General features: G+C 45.3%; 1 protein-coding gene across 2 annotated transcripts in view; it reads right to left on the bottom strand.

Moving 5' to 3' along the window:
* Positions 1-19,707, bottom strand: part of BCR (BCR activator of RhoGEF and GTPase) — a 96,378-nt gene extending 76,671 nt beyond the window's left edge. Inside the window, exon 1 of one of the 2 annotated variants that reach the window (XM_077461532.1) lies at positions 18,299-19,707. In XM_077461532.1, the coding sequence (XP_077317658.1) occupies positions 18,299-19,268 (970 nt within the window). In that variant the 5' untranslated portion in view covers positions 19,269-19,707. The remainder of the gene's footprint in view (positions 1-18,298) is intronic. The other variant, XM_077461533.1, reaches the window with a different exon arrangement.
* Positions 19,708-22,170: the final 2,463 nt, after the last annotated feature.

The raw sequence follows: 22,170 nt of genomic DNA, 5'->3' as shown, positions 1-22,170 counted from the left end.
GGTTGAGTGGACACAATGGGATTAGGCCGTAAATATCCTGCAGAGTCACATGACCTTCTAGCTCTCTCCTTTTTTATTATAGCTGGTTTCCCCTCACTGTCACATGACCTCCCTTTTTCATTCTTCCCTTTTCCATGTCACACATCCTCCCTCTTCTATCCCCCCCATCGACTCTTCCATGCGCTATTAAAAGCGTGAGCCTTTTACGGATGCCCCAGATAATGGTACCCAAGGCACCGCTGAGAGCATCACGAACCGAGAAGTGATGCAAAGTCAGAGGAAAGGCTAAAATAAAACAGGTCAGGCAGATTGGGGTTTACAGAGGTCCAGGGTGCCTTGGGAATAGCAGGTGCCCCCACACTACAAATGCTAAAATGACCGGCAGCACTGCACAGACAGATGGCCTATACAAGATGTGCCTGATTAACATCTGCCCCTCCGACAGCATCTTCATGTATTATGGAGCCACACAAAGAAATGCAACAAATGTGCACTCCGCTTCTACATGTGTACAACATTTCATTTATGGACCATTACAGCAAACAGCTTTGTATTTACTCAGCAAAAATAAGTGTCCTTAAATATTGACATAAAGTCCTTCTTGGAATGGGAATATACACAGCATAAAACATGCTGATAAAGCACCCTTCAGGGTCACAGTACAAAGTGGGCTAAATCATTTAAAAATCTCGAAAAGCCCTTCTTAAACGGAGTTGCAAAAGGTAAATAATTTTTTCACCTTAATGCATTCTATGCATTAAGGTGAAAAAACATCTGATAGTGCCGGCCCCCCCCCCAGCCCCCCCCCCCCCCGTTTTACTTACCTCACCCCTCAAAAGTCCCACGCTCGCCTCCGACATCCTCTTCGCCGCTCAGCCTGGCCGCTGATTGGCTGGAGTGGATGGATTGAAAGCAGCGCAGCCATTGGCTCGCACCGCTGTCAATCACATCCAATGACACGGTGCTCCGGGGGTGGGGCTGAGTGATACAGTGAGAGGCGATAGCCGCCGGCTGTATCACGGGAGCGCACCCACAGGTGCTTCTCACCATGCGAGGGAGCTCGCATGAACGCGAGAAGTACTTGCTGGGGGAAGCCGAGACAGCCACCGAGGGACCCCAGAAGAGCAGGTTCGGGGCCACTCTGTGCAAAACGAGCTGCACAGTGGAGGTAAGTATAACATGTTTGTTACTTAATAAAATAAAAATTTACTTTACAACCACTTTAAGCCTCGTACACACGGTCTGATTGTTGGACGACCGAGTGTCTGATTCTCGTCTTGTTTGACAAACACGAACATAGTGACGTACTATGAGAGTATAAAAGAGGAAGTTCATTTCTCAAGGGCCACCCTTTGGTGAGCGTTGATTTGCGATTTTCAGATCGTACAAAACAAATGCCTTTTAAAATACGTTTGGCATAGCTACATGCAAAGCAGCTTCCTTATTATGCCATTAATAATGATGAGCTCTGGCGTGTTTGCACAGCCCACGTGCAGAGCCCACCAGAAAGTCAGCGCAGCACTGCGCTTATCACAAGCAGTGAGACATTTCCCGATCTCTGCAGCTGCGCATCGGGGCAATGTCTCACTGCCCGTGATTAGCGCAGCGCCAGGCTGACTTCTTGGCGGGCTCTGCACGTGGGCTGTGCGAACGCTCTGCAGCTCATTCTTACCCATTAAATAAGACGAGAATTTTGACATTTCATCAACTGCCGCGTCACGAATGGTAGTTTACAAGACCAAACTCTTCCTGGTCGTTCCTCGATTCCTTGATTGATGTGTGTTTGTACTTTTGACTTGTGGGGTGGATTTTTGTATTGATCATCCAAAAATCTGATGTTATGTTCACATCTTATAGCCTGCACATCCAGCTTTTGTCTGATGTAAAAGTCAAATTGTCTGTCAAATGCACAGTACTAACGATCCGAAAATCCGCAGACCACTCGTCTACAGACTTTTCCCCCTTCTGGTTTTCGTATCATGTGTACAATGCCTTAGGCTCAAGTCACACCTATGCATGTTGCTTTTGCAGTGCTTTTTTACTGTGATCTGCGTCTTTTTTTTACATTCGCTGTATTATAGCTGGTTGCTAAGGAGTGGGTCGCCACTTTCTCAAGTCAATACCTTCGGTCTAGTGTGGATCTGGAGGGGACACCACCAAGGCAAATATATATATATTTTTTTTAAATGGTGTGGGGTCCCTCACAAAATCCATACCAGACCCTTATCTGAGCATGCAAGCCCGGCAGGATAGGAAGAGAACCATACCAGACTGCATGTCATGAACATGGGGGGGGTGCCCCCCACCCCAAAACACCTTGCCCCCATGCTGATGGGGACAAAGGCTGGCCAGGTTGTCGGAGGCTGTGGCGGGGGGGGGGGGGGGTATCAATATCTGGAAGCCCCCTTTAAACAAAGAGAGCCCCCAGATCCCCCCCCCCATGTGAATGGGTATTGGGTACATCGTACCCCCTAGCTATGGGGCGTGGCCATCCGATGACATATCACCCAGAGAAGGTCACAAGGGACAAGCTCTCCAGGTGACATAATCGGATGGCTACATAAGAGAGGGGGCTCCCCTTGCTAAAGAGGGCTTCCAGATTCCGATAAGCCCCTTGCCCGCAGACCTTGACAACCACCGGCCAGGGTTTGACAGGAAGAGGCCCTTGTCCCCATCAACATGGGGGCAAGGTGCTTTGGGGCATTTCCATATAGGAGGAGAGGAGCCTGTACAACTGTGGAAGACTGAAAGCAGTCTTAAACTCTGTTAAGGTTTCATGTACACTACAGCTTCTAAACTTGAGTTTAGGAGCTTTTGGCGTTTTTAGGGGCTTTTACGAGGTTCTGCGGTTAGTGGCTGTTCAACCTTCCTCAACCTCACTCTCCTGAACATGGAAGAATCGCATTCAGGATGAGAGAATTTTGACCGCCAGCCAGCAGTAAAAAAAGTAGGCTGTGTGTACATGAAGCTTAAAAAAATTTAGTGGGCCCTCGGGAGGTTTATGCCATAATGTGCTAGTATGCACTGCATGTTATGGCAGACTTACCTGTCAAACCAACTCTCTAGCACTGTGCTGTCACAGCTCCAGCTGGTTGTGGGCACTACCGGCTTCACCCATTCCTCTGGATCGCTCTCTCTGGCTGCTTGAATGACTGGGCCAATTGGACACAGTGGGAGCCAATCAGCGGGTCTGGTGGCCGCAACCTGTCGATCGTTCAGTGGAGAGACAGAGCAGCGGTGTGCCTATGTAAACAAGGCAAACTGCTGATCTGTCAGGGAGCAAAAAGAGAAATCTTGTGTTTGAGCTAAGTTCCCAGGGACACACCTAACCCCTTGATTACCCCATGGTGTTAACCCCTTCCCTGCCAGTGTCATTTATATTGCAACAGTGTATTTTTTTTTTTTTTTTTTTTTAGCACTGATGTATTAATCACCAGTCCCCAAAAAGTGTCCAATTTGTCCATCGCAATGTTGCAGTATCGCTGATCGCCGTCCTTACTAGTAAAAACCATTACATTTTTTCCCTAAATCTATCCCATAGTTGTAGACGCTATATACAGTGATGGCGAACCTTGGCACCCCAGGCGTTTTGGAACTACATTTCCCATGATGCTCATCCACACTGCAGAATGCATGAGCATCATGGGAAATGTAGTTCCAAAACATCTGGGGTGCCAAGGTTCGCCATCACTGCGCTATAACGTTTGCGCAAACCAATCAATATATGTGTATTGAGATTTTTTTTTCTAACAAAAATATGTAGCAGAAGACATATTGGCCTAATTGATGAAGAAATTGCATTTTTTTTAAATGTTTTTATTGGAAAGGTTTAAAGCAGAAAAGTAAAAAAAAAAAAATATAGTTTTTTTATTCAAAACTGTCGCTCTTTTTTTGTTTATAGCGCAAAAAATTAAAACCGCAGAGGTGATCAAATACCACGAAAAGAAAGCTCCATTTGTGGGGAAAAAAAAAAAAAAAGGACATCAATTTTATTTGGCTACAATGTCGCACCACTGCGCAAATGTCAGTTAAAATGGTTGTAAACGCTCTTACACCACTTTTCACTACAGGTAAGCCTAGAATAAGGCTTACCTACAGGCACCGTGAATATCTCCTGAACTTGAGAAGTTTAGGAGATATATTCACATGTGCCAACGTCATCGGCGCACTGAAGAAATGGCCTGCTTGTGCCATTTCTTCAGTAGCCGTGCCATTGCCGGTGGCTTCCACACGCATGTGTGGGGGTGATGTCATCGCGGCTCCACCCAATTACAGCGGCGATGCCCACGAACCCGGAAATAACCCCGGAAGACATGTCGCCGGTCGCTGCAGTGTGTGGGGACCGCTGCAACAGCTTCGATCTATGGAAAGCATTTCATAATGAGCCAGTATGTGATGCATACTAGCTCATTATGCCTCCCCCCCCCCCCGAGTTTACAACCACTTTAAAGTAACGCATCGCAAAAAATGGCCTGGTCAGGAAGGAGTTAAAACCTTCCGGAGCCAAAGTGGTTAAACTACAACTGCAAACCATGAATATAGTAAATAGGACGAGTGATTATTTATGTACTCTGCTTTTTGTGTGCGCTGGATGGTATACTAAGGATCAGTCATGGTCTATAACAGCAACAAAATCCTCTGACTTATTCTATCCGTATTTTACTGACTCAGCGGTAGCTAAAATAAAAAAAAAAGATAGACAGTATAGAGATCAAAAGCTAGTAGGTAATCTCAAGAAGCCATGTAATGTTCACCAACAAAAGATAGTTGTAATGAAAAATTGTGTCAGCTGTAATGGATTTAATGCAATGGCGAGAAACTTGGACAGACGCAATATACTACAACTACCGCTTTATTTCCACATACCCCGTGTCTTCCAGTGAGACTACTACCGGTAAACACAATAGTTCCGTTTTGTCTTTTCAGACCCTAGAATGCTTTTCAGAGGGGCAGCAAGGACGGTCATAGCTGTGACTGAGGGCCAAAAGGAATAAAACATTTTGTACATACACTTTAATGACAGGTCCTTGTTAAAACAGGAGAAAACAACTCTATCTACATAAAACAGGGCATGGTGGAAGTTCCCGTGTTTGTGGAATGGTGCAACTGGTAGAACAGGAAACAGATACAGCCAAGTCAGGTACATTACCATGGTATGCTCAGCCAAGATGATGAAATCTATTTTGTTCCATTATCACCATCATCTAAAATGTATCAATTCACATGGGTGCGTTACATCTCTCAGCCATTGAAGATAACTGTGAAACCTGAACGTTCTCCCTCACTAGTGGGAAACACGCAAGATGAACAAAGCCCTGGAGCTAAACTCTAATCGTCAGTCTTGCACAGTTGTACAGGCTCCACTCCTGTATTAAAACATCACTTTGTCCGAGTTCACTACAAACTGTGAGCTTCTCCTGGTGTGCAATAGAAGGTGAAGTACCTCAGTTCCTGGCTGAAGGATGTCCATCATCATCTATACCCCACCCCCATTATGACTGTCCCTGCTGCGCCACTTTCATTTACTGGATTTCAGTTCTTTCAATCATGGAGGTTCAGCATCACAAATGACAGATGCCACTTAGGCCCGGTTCACACTAGTGCAATGCGAGAACCCTGCAAATCCAGTGCAGGTTCTCGCATCGTATCTGAATTGCACATTGTGGTTTTGTGCTATTTTGGCATTTTATGGCCTTCGAAACTGTGATAGGTAGTGAGGAGTGAAATCAAAAATTTGCACCCTTATGCCGCGTACACACGAGCGGACTTTTCAACATCCAAAGTCCGACGGACTGAGTCCGTCAGACTATTCGATCGTGTGTGGGCTGCAACGGACTTTTGACTCGCCAAAGTCCGAAGGACTTTAGAATATGGAACATGCTTCAAATTTTTCCGAAGGAACTCCGCCGGACCCGGTCCCTTCGAAAAATTTGCTTGTGTGTATGCTACTCCGACGGACTAAAACCGACGCTAGGGCAGCTATTGGCTACTGGCTATGAACTTCCTTATTCGAATCCAGTCGTACGTCATCACGTTCGAATCCGTCGGAGTTTAGTGTGATCGTGTGTGGCCAAGTCCGCTCAGCCGAAAAGTCTGTCAGAACTCCGTCGGAATTCCAGCAGAACTCCGACGGAACTCCTTTCGGAAGTCTGTCGGACATAAGTCCTCTCGTGTGTACGGGGCTTTAGAAACCCTGAAGGCAGTGATTGGTTTTCGGGGTCCCGTACGCGGCTAGTCTCCCAAAAAGTCTCACATATGTGGTATCCTCATACTCAGGAGAAGCAGCAGAATATATTTTGGGGTGCAATTCCACATATAACTATGGCATGGGAGAGCAATATATCATTTAGTGACAACTTTTTGTAAACTTTTTTTTTTTGTGTGTCATTATGCAATCACTTGGGACAAAAAATAAAATAATTTCGATAGGCTCAACATGCCCCTCAGCAATTTCCTTGGGGTGTCTACTTTCCAAAATGGGGTCATGGGGGGGGGGGGGGGGGGTTGTACTGCCCTGCCATTTTAGCACCTCAAGAAATGAGATAGGCAGTCATAAATTAAAAGCTGTATAAATTCCAGAAAATGTACTCTAGTTTGTAGACTATAACTTTTGCGCAAACCAATAAATATACGCTTATTGACATTTTTTTTTTACTAAAGACATGTGGCTGAATACATTTTGGCCTAAATGTATGACTAAAATTTAGTTCATTCGATTTTTCTTATAACAAAAAGTAGAAAATATCTTTTTTTTTTTTAATTTTCAGTCTTTTTCCTTTTATATCGTAAAAAATAAAAATTGCAGAGGCAATCAAATACCATCAAAAGAAAGCTCTATTTGTGGGAAGAAAAGGACGCAAATTTCGTTTGGGTACAACATTGCATGACCGCGCAATTAACAGTTAAAGCAGTGCAGTGCGAAATTGTAAAAAGACCTCTGGTCCTTAGGCTGACAATTGGTCCGGGGCTGAAGTGGTTAAAAAAAAAATATTTTTTTTTTCTTTCAGATTTTTTGCTAATTTTTTTTATGTACTCTTGTTTTTCAGAGTGGCCCTCCACTTTAATCCTTTGTGTTATTAGTTTAAGCAGACTGTGACTGTCTATTGTTGTGACTTAGATGAAGATCAGATCACATTTTATGACCAATTTGTGCAAAAATCCATATCATTCCAAAAGGGTTCACATACTTTTTTTTGCAACTATATATATAATATATATAATAATATATAAATACATATACACACACTCAATGTTCTGAGAGCAAATTTTCTTGACAAATTTGAATAAATGTGCTAGAATTTTTGAATTTTCTCCACAGTAAGGTTCTGGGTCTCAAAGGTTGGAGGACACACCACCACAGAGGCCCATCTTACAACCGCCCTCTATCCATGGATATGGAGGAAAAGACATACCAGAGATGTTATAAAAAAAAAAAAAAAATAAAAAAAAAAAAATGAAAAAATAACCCATCTTCCCCTACAAATCATCTCCCCCTTCAGCGTCCTCTATCCCACAGGACCGATTTTCCCTCCATTCAGATCTTATTATTTAATCGTATCCCACCTCTTCATATTATACTCTGCCATCCCTTATTCTGTATGTACACATGCGGCTCCTGAAGAGCATGCGCTATGTTTTTGAAAGTTAAGGTTAGACCTGGACTGCAGTTTCGTTTGGGTACAATTGTTCTAAATTTGGACCTCAGCATCAGTCTGACTGGACTATAGGATTTTCAGCCTGGCCACAAGGGGCACTGTCTCTTCTGGCAGGCATAGAACCACAGTCTGGTTGGGTGCTTTAAGGTTACTCTCTCTCAGAGCCCGCCCAGTGGGAGTGTCACTCTTGCTGTGCTTTCTGGGAAAGGGTACTTAAGATGCGGATGTCACGTGGTTCAGGGTTCCGGTCCAGAAATATGTTCTGACTCCATGGTCCTAGTCCTCCTGACCAGCCCCCAGGAAGGCTATGGCCTGGGGTGCGGATCCACCCGACTTATTGTCTCGGGGCTGGCAAGCCCGAGGCAAGGAAACTAAAGAAGGATTCCAAGGTGGTCCGGTGCCATCTCCGGTAGTTGGAGAGGCCCAGTAACTTCGTAGCTATCCAGGGGAGGACTCTTCAGAAGAAGGCCACGTACGGGTTGGCTTCTTAGCAAGAGCCTGGTGGGGCTGAAGTACCTAAGTGAATCCGGTCTTGTGGGTATCGCCAAGCTGGCTGAAAGATCCAGGTATCACACAAGTGTTCCACAAGTTTAAGTTTCCTGAATGTTCTACAACAACGTCTGCGGCAGAGACTTATTCTTGTATGTTCTACATCTACAACAACGTCTGTGGCAGAGACTTGTTCCTGAGTAAAGCACTTGTTGGCTGCTAGGCCTTGTGTGAGAGGGACTGTCCAGCTTGAGTGAACATCCAGTTGTGAATGGCTATTCTCTGGATTTAGTCAAAGTAAGCAAGGCCTTTATTATGGACTTTGACACTAAGAGTACCTGAACTTCCTTCCTAACCCTCTTGATCCTATTTTAAGAGACTGTTCGTTGTTTACGTTTTTGCAAATAAAAATCCCTTTATGCGGATCTGTCGTCAGTCTCTAAAGTTACTGGGCCATCTATCATGGGAAACCCCTAGACACAAATCGAGGAGAAGAAGGTAACGGTAAGCCCAATCAAACCAGCAGCTCCTTCCGGGGTTAGTGCTACACACGTTCCGTATCAAACATGTTATACTTACCTGCTGTGTGCAATTGTTTTGCACAGAGCAGCTCTTTTGGGTCCTCCCCCCGGCATACCAGGCTCCTCCCACCACCAAGTGCCCGCTTCCAAACACCGATCTGCGTGTCCATTGGTTGTGATTGACAGCATTGGGAGCCAATGACTTCTAGTGCTGTTTCTGAGCCAATGAGCTGCGAGAGAGCCAAGAGAGCCTCTGCTCAGGTAAATATAACTGGGGGTGGGGCGGTGAGATGCCCTCAGAAGATCAGAGAATGCATTAAGGTTAAAAAATCTTCAGCCATTAAAATCAGCCGTAACATTATAACCACTGACAGATAAAGTGAACAACATTTGTCATTACAATGGCATCTGAAAGTGGATGGGATCATTTTGGCATTAAGTAAACACATTGTCCTTGAAGTTGATTTGTTGAAAGTAGGAAAATTAGCAAGTGTAAGTATTTGAGCGACTTTACTGAGGGACAAATTGTAATGGCTAGACAACTGGGTCAAAGCATCTCCAAAACTGAAGGTCTTGTGAGAGGATCTTGGTCTGCAGTGGTCATGAACTACCAAAAAAAAGGTCCAAGGAAGGAAAACCTGTGAACCAGCAACAGATTCCTGGGTGGAAAGCTCATTGATGCACATGGGAGTGAAAACTGGCCTGTGTAGTGCGATCCAATAGAACAGCCACCATAGCTCAAATTGTTGTAAGTTAATGCAGGTTCCAATAGAAAGGTGTCATAAAACACAGTTTGTTGCGTATGGAGCTCCGTATTCACAGACCGCTGAGGGTGCCCATGCTCACCCATGTCCACAGCCAAAAGCATCTACAATGGACAAGTGAACATCAGAACCGGACTGCAGAGAAATGGAAGAAGGTCTCTTGGTCTGATGAATCAGATTTTTTTTTTACATCATGTAGATGGCCAGATGCGTGTGCGTCGCTTACCTGGGAAAGAGATGGCACCAGGAAGCACTATGGGAAAGAGACAAAACCGGCAGAGGTAGTGATCTGCTCCTGACAGCTTGGTGCGAGAGAACACAGCATACCTTTCCGAGGTCTAGTGGAGTCCATGCCTCGGTAAGTCAGGGCTGTTTTAGCGGCAAAAGGGAGACGGAAGCTGGCGATGCTTTATAGAATTTTATTGTATAATTTCCTTTAGATTTATCTTAACTATGTAGTGCAAGGACCTGCCTGATTGCATACAAATTGAAAGTATTTAGGTTCGACCTCATATTATGTGTTTGATAAATCTAAAAAGAAAATCGTGCAAAAAAACAAAACAAAAACTATATAATGTATGGCCAGCCTTATTCAATATTAGGCGAGTGGTCATCCTTATGTTATAGCCAATTGGTGTATGTGTAAAGAAATATAGCACTGACTGCCTCATACTGCTGCCTCTCCCTTTCTCAGACTGAGTGCTGCTGCACAGAGGATTACATGAAACCAATATAGAAACAGATTCAAGTATTCGATTTGAAACAAATCGCAGGGCTAGTTTACACTTGCTTCAAAACAAGGCTTTGGACAGGCTTTGTTAAAGCACTCTGGAAGCCAGTCAAAGCTCCTGTCACTAAATAAAACTGTTAGCTTACAGTCCTGTTTACACCTTGCTTTTGCTTTGCTTCAAAAATTATACCCCATGTAGCTTTAGTGGTGCTTCAAAACTTCTTCAAAGCCTTCATAGAAGTCTATGGCAAAGCTCGCTTGAAGCCCCACCAAAGCCCCATCGAAGCGCCACCAAAGCCTCACCAAAGGCTGTTCGAAGCGCCACCAAAGCCCCAAGCAAAAGCAAGGTGTAAACAGGACTGTAAGCTAACCATCTTATTTAGTGACAGGTGTTCGGACAGCTTTAACAAAAGCGTGTCCAAAGTCATGTTTTGATGCAACTGTAAACTAGCCCTAACTTTATTACATGTTTCCCATATCTACCCGGATTTTAGCTTTAATGCTAAGCTGTTAATCGGTTCCCGACCAGCACACGCCGATGTACGTCGGCAGAATGGCACGGACAGACATATTGGCATACAGGTACGTCCAATCTTCAATGCCGCCCTGCCATCGTGAGCGCGCCACCGGCGGCACGTTTGTGTGCCGGTCGGGACCCCGTGAGTTCAGTCGCGGGTCCCGCAGACTCGATCGCCGTGGGTATACCCGCGATCGTCTCACGGGGCGGCTGAATGGAGGAAATGCCGTTGTAAACAGCATTTCCCCATTCTGTCTAGCAACTAGTGACGCTGATCTCTGCTCCGTGTGATTGGAGCAGAGATCAGTGTTCACTAAATGAAAGCCCAGCCCCCCCCCACAGTTAGTAACACACCCCTAGGAACACTTAACCCCTACACTACCACCCACTGGTTAACCCCTTCACTGCCAGTGTCATTTACACAGGAATCACTGCATTTATATAGCAGCGATTGCTGTATAAATGACAATGGTCCCAAAAATGTGTCAAAAATGTCCGATGTGTCCGCCGCAATGTCGCAGTCACAATAAAAAAAAAAAAAAAAAAAAAAATCGCTGATCGCCGCCATTACTAGTAAAAAAAAAATAATAATAAAAAAATTATTATTACTAAAAATGCCATAAAACTATCCCTATTTTTGTAAACGCTATAACTTTTGCGCAAACCAATCAATAATCGCTTATTGCGATTTTTTTTACCAGAAATATGTAGAAGAATACGTATCGGCCTAAACTGAGGGAAAAAAAAATGTTGTTCTATATATTTTTGGGGGATATTTATTATAACAAAAAATAAAAAATTTGTTTCTTTCAAAATTGACGCTCTATTTTTGTTTATAGCGCAAAAAATAAAAACCGCAGGGGTGATCAAATACCACCAAAAGAAAGCTCTATTTGTGGGGAAAAAAAAAAAGGACGTCAATTTTGTTTGGGAGCCACGTCACACGACCGCGCAATTGTCAGTTAAAGCGACGCAGTGCCGAATCGCAAAAAGTGGTCTGGTCTTTGACCAGCAAAATGGTCCGGTCTGTAAGTGGTTAAACAACTGCAATTGAGGAAATGATTCACTTTGTAGAGATTTTCCCTTACTTCCTGTTGTCATGAAATTATAAAAAAAAGCCCTTCCACTGAACACAGAAGAGAATAAAATCTGGACAGTGGCTCCAGCTCTTCTCCGCTTTAAACGTTTTTTCTGTGTAAAACTAGGAAAATTTGGGATAATGTTTCACTTCCAGTGCTTAGGTGCCACAAACTCCAAAAGAATTCCGATTTATATAAAACATACATTTAATGCATGTCCTCCATACCTAGCCGGGCCCATTGTATGTGCTGATGAAACAAATAATAGCATTCTCTTACAGCCCGTGATATTTTTTTTTGCATGACCACAGGTTTCAATTGACAGACATCTGCCCCAGGCTGTTTATTCATTGGCATTATAAAGTCTCCTATCTGAGTCCACTGACCACATAGTGAGCACAGCCCCGTCTGTCTGTAAACAGATCCTCAATAAACAGCAGATGACACACAATGAAAAACTTCAGCTTCTACTCTGTCCAGCCATCTCCCTGAAACATCTTGATGACGTTGTTACCTCACAGATTAAATCCCCATGCTTGGACAATCCCACTGAGTTCACCAAGAGGCCAATTTATTTAGAAGCTGTATGGTCTAGAGTTGAATCGTATGAAATTCCTTCCAAATTTCACTAGAATTTTGTTAAGCTGGATGGAAAATTCTTGACCAAACAGTGCCTGCATCCAATCAGATGAAGGCAATGTTCAGGTATTCTGACAGCCATGGGTGGAAGCTGTCACAATGCAATAGCCGGTAGGAAAGATCATCCAGTGACAATGGTTAGTGTGGATAGGGAAATCTTGTTGATTTCTCTTGTTCGGCATCCCTGCTATCTCTTAAGCCGTGTACACACGACCAAACTTTGACAGCAAAGGTCAGACGGAACGAATCCATCGGACAATTCGATCGTGTGTGGACTCCATCGGACCTGCTGTCAAAAAAATCTGACGGACTTTGGAAATGGAACATGTTTCAAATTTTTCCGCCAGACCCCGTTCCTATAGAGAAATCCGCTCGTCTGTATGCTAGTCCGGACGGACGAAAACCGACGCTAGGGCAGCTATTAGCTACTGGCTATGAACTTCCTTATTGTAGTCCGGTCGTACGTCATCACAGTCGAATCCGTCAGACTTTGGTGTGATTGTGTGTGGCCAAGACCGTTCATTCGGAATGTCGGGAACTCCGCCGAAAGTCCGTCGGTAAGACCGTTGGACCTGATCTGCCGGAAAGTATGGTCGCGTGTACGCAGCATTAGGATGTCCACATCACATATGCTGTACTGACAGGCACATGTGTGCCAAAGGATTCATGACATGTGCAAATGTGCTGCAGGTCTTTGGAAAGCAGGAGAGATCTGTGGCAAATCTGCACATGCACTGGGGATTTCAGCGTATGCATGCAGACACCACAGGTATCAAGGTCCCCGATACCAGTAGAGTACGCATGTGTGGACCCCCCCCCCCTTTACACACATGCGCAGATGTACCCCAGGTATTTTCTGGGACCCAAAGATCTGACCGAAACCTTTGGCACATCTGCGCTAATGTAGCATATTCAGAGTTGGTGATACTGGAAAGGAGGGGCTGATATTTTTCCTTAAAAGAGAAGCTTGAGATTCCTGAAAAACAAACAAAATATTATTCAGCTAGGTGGATGCAGCATTGCACCGATGCTGCATTTTTCCACAGCTGGCTTCATACCGAGAACTGAGAAATCAAGGACTGCTGAACGCCCAGTTCTTGATCTTCAGGCTGCAGAGAGCTGGTTCTGTCAGTCATTGGCTCTCTGTTCTTGCCCCTCCAGAGTGCTGAGCTAAGGAGCGGGCGGGGACAAAGTTGGCTCAGTCTCCCAGAGGCTCGCTGAGAGGCTAGGCCAGCTGCTGGTCCAGGCATCTAGGTGGGTGCCAACTGTAAAGTCGGGATCTTTACTGAGCCTGGAGCGACTGACATCAGTGGGCAGCTGGTGTTAGCCGCTGTTGGCTGAAAACAAGTCACAGGAGTGCAGAATGAACTACACACTCCTTTGATCCATAGGACAAGTACAGTCAAAAGAGCTTTGGCTATAAAGATGAATTCCATGGATGGTATAAACTGGCCCTTTGGTTTTAAGGAGACCCCTGCACTATACAATCTGATTGTACAAGCTCCTATATTTTCCAGCGACAATGCAGTACAAGGGCCTGCCTGGCTGGATACAATTAATTGGATGGTTTAGATTTGTCTTCAGGGATTGCACAATCAGGTATATGGCCAAAGACTATCCAAATATGTTATTTTAGACACTTATGCAACGTCTTAGCCTTTGTTAGGGGGAAGTCCAGTTGCTCTGGGTTTAATGTCCAAAATCTACATTTAAAAACTGTAGGACTGGGCACAAGTTGAACCAGTGACTCGTCTCATGTCTGTACATATTTCTTCCTGAAGTTCTTTAAAACAGAGAAGTATAATGTCCACACACACACAGTTTTTCAACAGCTTGTCAGGAAGGGGGTACGCATTGCTTGGAAATGGGGGGCATTCTACATTTCCCTACCTACTTGAGCAATACTAGGTAGAGAAACGTAGAATGTATTTATAATACCGTCTCCTGTAAGTGTAAATTCATATGATGTCCTCCACACCAAAAATAGAGCAGCAAGGATGTCACCAGCCCAGCCACTATAGACCCATAGATTACAAAGGGCACATGCGGTTAAAGTGTTACTAAACCCAGGACCCTGCATTCACTATATGTGGTCTCCCACAGAACATAGAAATGCAATTATTAGTAAATATAAACTGCTAAATACCCTCTCTCATCAGCAGTATATAGCAGTCTTGTGACTTCTATCAGTGCCGGGTAAAGCTTGTAAGAGGAGTTTTCGTTCTACACTGACTGTCCTATGATGCTGCATGACCCCTGACCCTCTGTCTGGACAGTGCTGATTGGGAAGGTGCATGTAATCAGCACAGGACCAATTAAAACAAACAAACAAAAAAAAACTCTAGCATAACATACCAAACTGAGCATATGCAGAGTGCCTCCTAGGCCCCTTTCTCACAGGGCATGTCTGTTTAGATGGACTCTGCTTGCTCAGCGGGGATCGATCCGTTGATCTCCGCTGAGCAGGCAGAAGACAGACGGTCTCCGCTCACCGTGCTGAGATGGACCTGTAAGAGCCCCACTATACTCTGTGGGGAAGATCGACTGAAAACTAAGCCACCTGTCTGTTTTCATCCGATCCGCCAAATGGATAGAAAATAGGGTTTCCGTCCGTCTGGATTTGACGGACCGGATAGGATAGCGGCAGATGTCAGCAGACGTGTCACCGCTGACATCCGTTGCTTCATAGGAGGTGAATGTAGCGTCCGATCAGCTCCGCCTGAAAAACTGACCGGCGGACCTGATCGGACAGCATGTGCTAAAGGGCCCCTAGGGCTTTGTCTTATCAGGAGATTGATTGGGGACAGTGGAAGAAGGGGAGGACCAGAGAAGACAGGATCAAACAGCCTTTTTACACAAATGTATAAGATTAACCCCTTAGGTTCTATAGTGAGTATAAGGCGTCATGTACACTGGCCTACATTAACCGCAGGCAAATACAAAATGCTGCAAAATCGCAGCACGTCTTTGCCGCATTCTGCGTTTTCCTGTGGCCGGCAGTCAAAGCGCGCCTATCTTGAATGCAAATTATATCACGTTCAGTAGAGGGTGGTTGAAGCTCACCTAAAATGTGGCAGCTCCTAAACTCTGCTTTGTACATTGACACATAGGGGGGTTATGGAGCTGCGTTTAGGAGATTTGGCAAAAAATAAAATAAACGCCAAAAGCTCCTAAACTCAAGTTTAGGTGCTGCCAGTGTACATGAAGCCTTACAAGCATGCTTTACTGCATATACATACTGATTTTACTGTTGTGGGCTTATATAAATACCGCAGAAGTGACGTACGTCGCCGTGGTGCCTTGGAACGGAATTCCCGAAGAAGAAACATACCAAAAAGGTATGAAAAGATAAATAAGTAAATATCCAATTTTTGCCTGGAACTCCGCTTTAATAAGATGAAGTTATTATTAACTGCATTTAGAAACAACAGATTCCCAGATTAGCTTTTTACAATAATAAATCATAATAGGTTTCTTCCTCTGTGCCAGAATACTTATGCTGCCAATACACGCACAGATTTTCGGCCGAAACTGGTCGTTTTCGGAAAGATTGTTCGACAATCGTGCCATTATTGGAACCAACTTTACCGACCATGGGCCTGGCTGATGTCGATGGATCCGAAGCGAAAATTTTTACTGTTTTAACTATAATGTATACTGTATGTTGTAATCGAAACAAAAAGAATATTCTGTCTTGTATGATTTATATACGTTTTTATTGTTGTCCAACAATCACTATGATCATGGAAACGATCCGTTTATTCTGTCAGTTAGTGGCCAATTCACTTTTGACCGATGAATAATCGTTCAGTCTGCAAACGGCCGAGATTCTGTGCGTGTATGGTCATGCATTACTCTAGGCATGAAAACTGAAATTGGTCTTCAGGACCTCAGGCCAAACAAATAAAAAAAAAAAATGTTTGCGATCTGCTACACTATGATCTGGCAAAAAATGTAAGGTAGGCAAAGAGATGCCTTGTCAATATACAACTACTGCAGCCATCCTGGTGGCTACCAGCTGGGTTGGAATTTTTCAGCATCAGGTCCATTGAATACCCATTAATGCTCTGGAAGTGAACATGCAAGCCTGTTGGATACAAATAAGCCAGTGTATACTAGAACTTTCAGAACTACCTAAGCAAAATCTCTTTTGGCAGTCAGATCCTGTCCTGAGGACCCATTGCCTTCTAGAGCGGGGGAAGATCCAGAACAGGCCAATCACAATCTGTCAATTGTAGTCATGTGACTGGTAGATCGCAACCCTGTTGTGCCAGCTGCAAGTTCCTGATCCCACCCAAAGCCTTTCAAAACAGAGCAACTATAGACATTGCAGAGCCAAAAGGAGGTTCTAGGCTACTCCTTGGCTGACATGTTGTAGTCTACTTGGCACCACTGCATCTGAGGTGGCTTACACACTCCTGACCTCTGCACTGTGTGTGAAGTACTACTAGCTTATGCAGTAAAGCTGGCCTGAGATGGGTCAATTTTTTCCATTCAACCAGCAAGTTTAACAAAACGAACTGACCCAATTTCTCCATCGACACATTCGAGGTGATCAGTAGACCAACTTCCGTACAACCACAGAGTCCATACATGGATCAAAATTCAGTTGGTCCTTGCTGAACCAGCCAAAATTTCAATCCATCTATTGGGCACAGTGGTGTAGTGGTTAGCACTCTCACATAGCAGTAAGAAGGGTCGCTGGTTCAAATCCCAATCACGACACTACCTGCCTGGAGTTTGCATGTTCTCCCTGTGCCTGCGTGGGTTTCCTCCAGGTGCACCGGTTTCCTCCCACACTCCAAAGACATGCAGGTAGGTTAATTGGCTTCTGTCCAAAATTGGCCCTAGTATACAAATGGGGACCTTGGATTGTGGGCTCCTTGAGGGTAGGGACTGATGTGAGTGTGCAATGTACAAGGATAGGGACAATTGTAGACACTTACTCAGGTTGAACTGGATGGACTGGTGTCTTTCTTCAACCTAACTAACTATGTAACTATTGGCAGCTTAAATACTATTGACCTCTGAACTCTGCGTTACTTACTACTGACCAGTGTACTAAGCATTACTTACCCCTGACCTTTGAACTCTTGAATTTGTTTATTACTAACCCTTACATTCTGCAGTACTTACCATTGACCCATGCACTGTGCAGTACATAATACTGACCACTGCACTTGCAGTACATTTGTTCTTACCCCTGTACTCTGCAATACTTACTACTGACCTCCGTGTTATTTTCTCCTGACCCCTGTATTCTGCAAGAGTTACCACTGACCTCCGTGTTACTTTCTACTGACCTCTGTAACCTACTACTGACTTCTGAACTGTGTTACTACTGACCCCAGCACTTTGTGTTGCATACTACTTATATCTGGACTCTACCTTACCTACTCCTGACCCCTGCACTCTGCATTACTTACTACTGACTTCTGGACTACGAATTACTTATTACTGGCTCCTGAACTGTTACCAACTATTGACCCCTGAACTCTATGTTGCTTACTATTGGCTCCTGAACGCTTCAAACTTATTTACCTTTTAAACGGGGCCTTGCTGGGTTATCCCGTTAATAAAAAGCGCACTGCACCCTGGCGATTTTTCTTCCAACAACATTTCAGGTAGATCACCTCTCTAGGGGTTGTCTACCCCTGATCTAAAGTTTACAGCTGACGATGGTCCTAAAGCTGAAAATTATGGATCTGAAACCTACAAACTTTAGTACTATCAGTACTTCTTGTACATACAAATGTCTTAAAATGAAATGTTACGGCTATGTGTAAGTTTGGAACACAGATAAACATAGATGAAACAAATGATATCACAGGGCATGAATACACAAAAAGTTGCAAGACATGCTGACATTTTTCAAATTGATTGAAAACACTCGTTCTGTCTCACCTCCATCTACATGAAAGCTTCCATCTCTTGAAGAAGGCTCTACACAGCTTGGCCAGATCTGTCCACTTCTCCTCACTCCAACTATTGCAGCCTCAGACACTCTCAGCTGGCACTGGCGGGCAGGTGCCTGTGGGGTGGGAGGGCTTGCGCTGCCAGGTGAAGGAGGGGAGCGACCCCAAAGACCCCGAGGTGACACCCGTCCAGACGGGCCCGAGGACAGCTCCTCTTCACTTGAGGTCAGGTTCTCATTGGAGCTGCAGTCTGGTGTATACCCTCCCCCAAGATCCTCAAAACTCTGAGGGGAGACAGATCGACGTGGCCAAGGTTCCCCCCAACGACTGCCAGGCCCTGGCAATGCATTATCCCGAATAAAGCGAGGGTTCAATTCAGCTTCCTCATACTCTCCATCCCAGCCACAGCTGCTATCCGAAGAGCGGCCACGGCGAGATTCTACTGGTAAGGTGACTTTGGGACTCCCCTCAGGGTGAGAAGCCGCCCTTCTAAGCCGGTCCGATCGGGGTTCTGACCCATCTCTCTCTGTCAAGCTGAACAGTCGCCGGGGACCCCGAGTCACATCCCCAGGAGACAGGTCCGGAGCGCCGACAGGTGGCTCCCTGCGGCCCGGACCTCTAGCCTTTTCCTCCGGACTTCTCTCTTCCCTACCAGGACCTAATCCTCGCTCTTCCCGACTGGACCCCAAGGGCCTCTCTTCTCCTCCTCCAGGTGGATCCCTCACCTCGAAGCCCCATCGCTGGCGGTCGTAACCTCTCCTCTCCTTGGCCAGCAGAGTCTGTAGGTAAATCATACGGAACCGTTCCCGGTTTAGCTCTCGCTCCAGCCTACGCACGGTGGCCCTGCACCTCTCCAACTCTTGCTCCATGTCCCGCACCGTGCGCAGTTCCATGCGTGGCGGCTCCGCGTCCGGAAACTGTGCCCGCCACGCCTCCGCGAAGCCCGCTGGCTCCAGCATCCTGTCCCCGGCCCCAATGGGACACCTCACCAGGGAGACTCAGCATGAGGCTTTCAGCACCACCATTGGTCTCCAGAAAGAAAACATTTAAAAAAAAAAGGTTTGTGGAGGACGCAATGGGGGGGTGGGGAGGGACTTTCTATCTGGCTGGTGGGGGGGGGGGGGGAGCTTAGGGCTTCTCATGCACACCAGGACAAGGGGGGACAAGTGACCACAAGGGAGCTTTGTGTGGGTCCACCAAGATGTCACTGTATCCCAGGCTGAATTAATGGAGGCAGCGTATGGAGAGCCATGTCCTGCTTATGAAAGGCTCAGTCCTACCAGCTTTCCTCAGTCCTCCTTGTGTACGGGGCGCACTCCTCTCCAGCCTCCCCCCGAAGCTCTGCTCTCCCTTGTGCGGACTCGGCCTCTCTATTGTGTGTCACTAGCAGTGTGTCTATGAGCCGGGGGCGGGGCCAGCGGCGCTCCTCCCATCACACGTCATTCCCAGTGTGTGGAATACTAGATGTCAGTGAGGAAGGACTGGGATGGGATGTGTGCTGCTGATCATCGATCTGTCCCAGCCATTCTGCTGCTCGATCACTATATTCAGCATGACATGTTCATCATCCACATACCTTTATATGCTGCTCATCCAACACATCCCCCACTACATCCACATATCGCCTGCAAACTACTACTTTATTATTATTATTTATTCATCTATATTTATTTATTATTTTTGCCTTCTTTTTTTTGTGGCTTTCCAGTTCCTTTTAAAGTGAGCACACATTTCCTTAATAATTAAATAGCTGATGGTGTGGCAGCATCCAATGGGCTCCGCTTATTGACTTTGCTGAGTGTCCTTGCTGTCAGATTTCACCAATTTAAAGTCAAGCTGTTTGATCTCCTCTGATTAATACTATGGAAACACAGGGAAAGTCGATGGGATTACCGCATCCTTCACGGGCTGATGTAATGCTGGCCATCGCTGTTTTCGTTTTAATTAAAAAAAAAACACAGTCGTAGAACCCATATACCTTTAGCGCTTAAAAAAAAAAAGTTTAGGTTTATGTTTGTGAGATGGTGAGATTGATGTTTGCACCAATCTGCATTTTTTGAAAATCAGCCGTTTACGCTCCGTAGGTGATTGGAATCTCAGCCGGGATCACCGCAATTCTGCCCACAATTTCAAAACGTGCTGTTAAAATGTCAAATCGCACATCAGCGAACTCCCTTCCCCAATCTGCTTGACTATCTCCTAATCTATCCATCGTTAGATGATCCCTGAAAACCTTTCTCTTTAAGGGCTGGTTCACACCACAAAAACGCACTCCAGATCCGTTCTGGATCCGTTTCTTTTGATGCATTTTCAGATGCATTCCTGATGCTTTTTTCTTATTTTTTCCTGTTTTTTTTTTTCACTTTACTGGGGTCCAGTGCATTTGTGATACGTTACAGTGCATCCCAGTGCGATTTAGATGTGTTTTACCGCGTTCCGGTACAGTCCAGTGCAGGAAAAATGCAGCATGTTCTACTTTTTCTGGAACTGGAAAGCCCAGGAACTGACCACACTGGTGTGAACTATGCCATTGGAAACCATATATCCATATAACCTACTTTCCACATGTTTAAGATGCAGAAAATAAAACGCACAGGACTGCATATGGTGTGAACTGTCCCTGAGAACTCTTCTCTTTAACCACTTGCCGACTGACAACTGTCAAATGACGGAGGAGCAGTGCCGCTCTCGTTCTGGGCGAACGTCATATGAGAACAGCTGCTCTCGTACACCTGCAGGGGTGCGCAACATGGTAATTGTGGCCACGCTGTGTCCTAGGACCCTGATCTCTGTAAAGAGCCGATATAACATGGCTCTTTAACCATGTGATCGGCTGTTTCCAATCACAGCCGGTAATGTATAAATGTGGAAGTGCCTATAATCTTTTCTCATCGCATCTTCTGTATAATGTCCGCAGTCTCTTATTGTCACCTGTAGCATGTCCGCAGTCTCACCTGTAGCATGTCCACAGTCTCTGATTGTCTCCTGTAGCATGTCCGCAGTCTCTGATTGTTACCTGTAGCATGTCCACAGTCTCTAACTTGCTCAATTATTTGGGATTGCTCCAGTTCTCAGTGAGTGGTAATAATGTGCATTAACCTGTAGCAACCAATCAGTGAACAGTAGTGACCTGCTGTAATCTCTAGCAACCAATCAGTGAGTGGTAATGATGTACTGTAACCCCTAGTAACCAATCAGTGAGTGCTAATAATATGCAGTAGACTCTAGAAACAAATCGGCAAGCAGAAATAATGTGTTGTAACCTCTAACAACCAGCCAGTGAGTGGTAAGCATAGGCTGTAACCTCTGGCAACCAATTACAATTGCTGCGTGATCTGCTGCAGTAAACTGATTCTGAGTCCATCTGCTATTTTTTGGATGTCTCAGAATGGGGCGGGGCAAGAAAGTGTTTGCCCAGGGCCCAATCAATATTAAAGACAGTCCTGGTTTCATTGGTAACAAAAGAAAGGTAACATACAGAGACCGAGGTAGATATGGCATTAGGAAGGTTACTTTTATTTGTAGGGCGTATGACCCTAGTGCTTATATCAACCAGTTAACTGTGGCAAGCTCAAGTTTTCAGCCATCGAATGCATAGCAGCCAACTGGGCATGCCATCCCTCATCGGGTCAGCTTTTTGCCCCGTGTCAACCTCGGTCGCTGAGGGGATCCAGGCCAACCCGGACACCGCCCATCCCAGGCTCTGCACCGAAAAAGGGGGTGACCAGGACCTCCAACTAACCTCTTTTGGTGCTCCACCCAGGTCCAGGCCGCACCCAGCCCCACGCAGAACCCCTGGAGGGGGGCATATCATTACCACTTCTCATTAGGTGACTTATTCTAGCAGTAAGCCTTTGCTGT

The sequence above is a fragment of the Lithobates pipiens genome, unplaced genomic scaffold (assembly GCF_037356315.1).
Source record: "Lithobates pipiens isolate NorthernLeopardFrog02 unplaced genomic scaffold, aLitPip1_a1.2 Scaffold_3, whole genome shotgun sequence".
NCBI lineage: Eukaryota > Metazoa > Chordata > Amphibia > Anura > Ranidae > Lithobates > Lithobates pipiens.
Note: the sequence above shows the minus strand (reverse complement) of the source record. Positions and strands in the feature narration are given on the sequence as shown.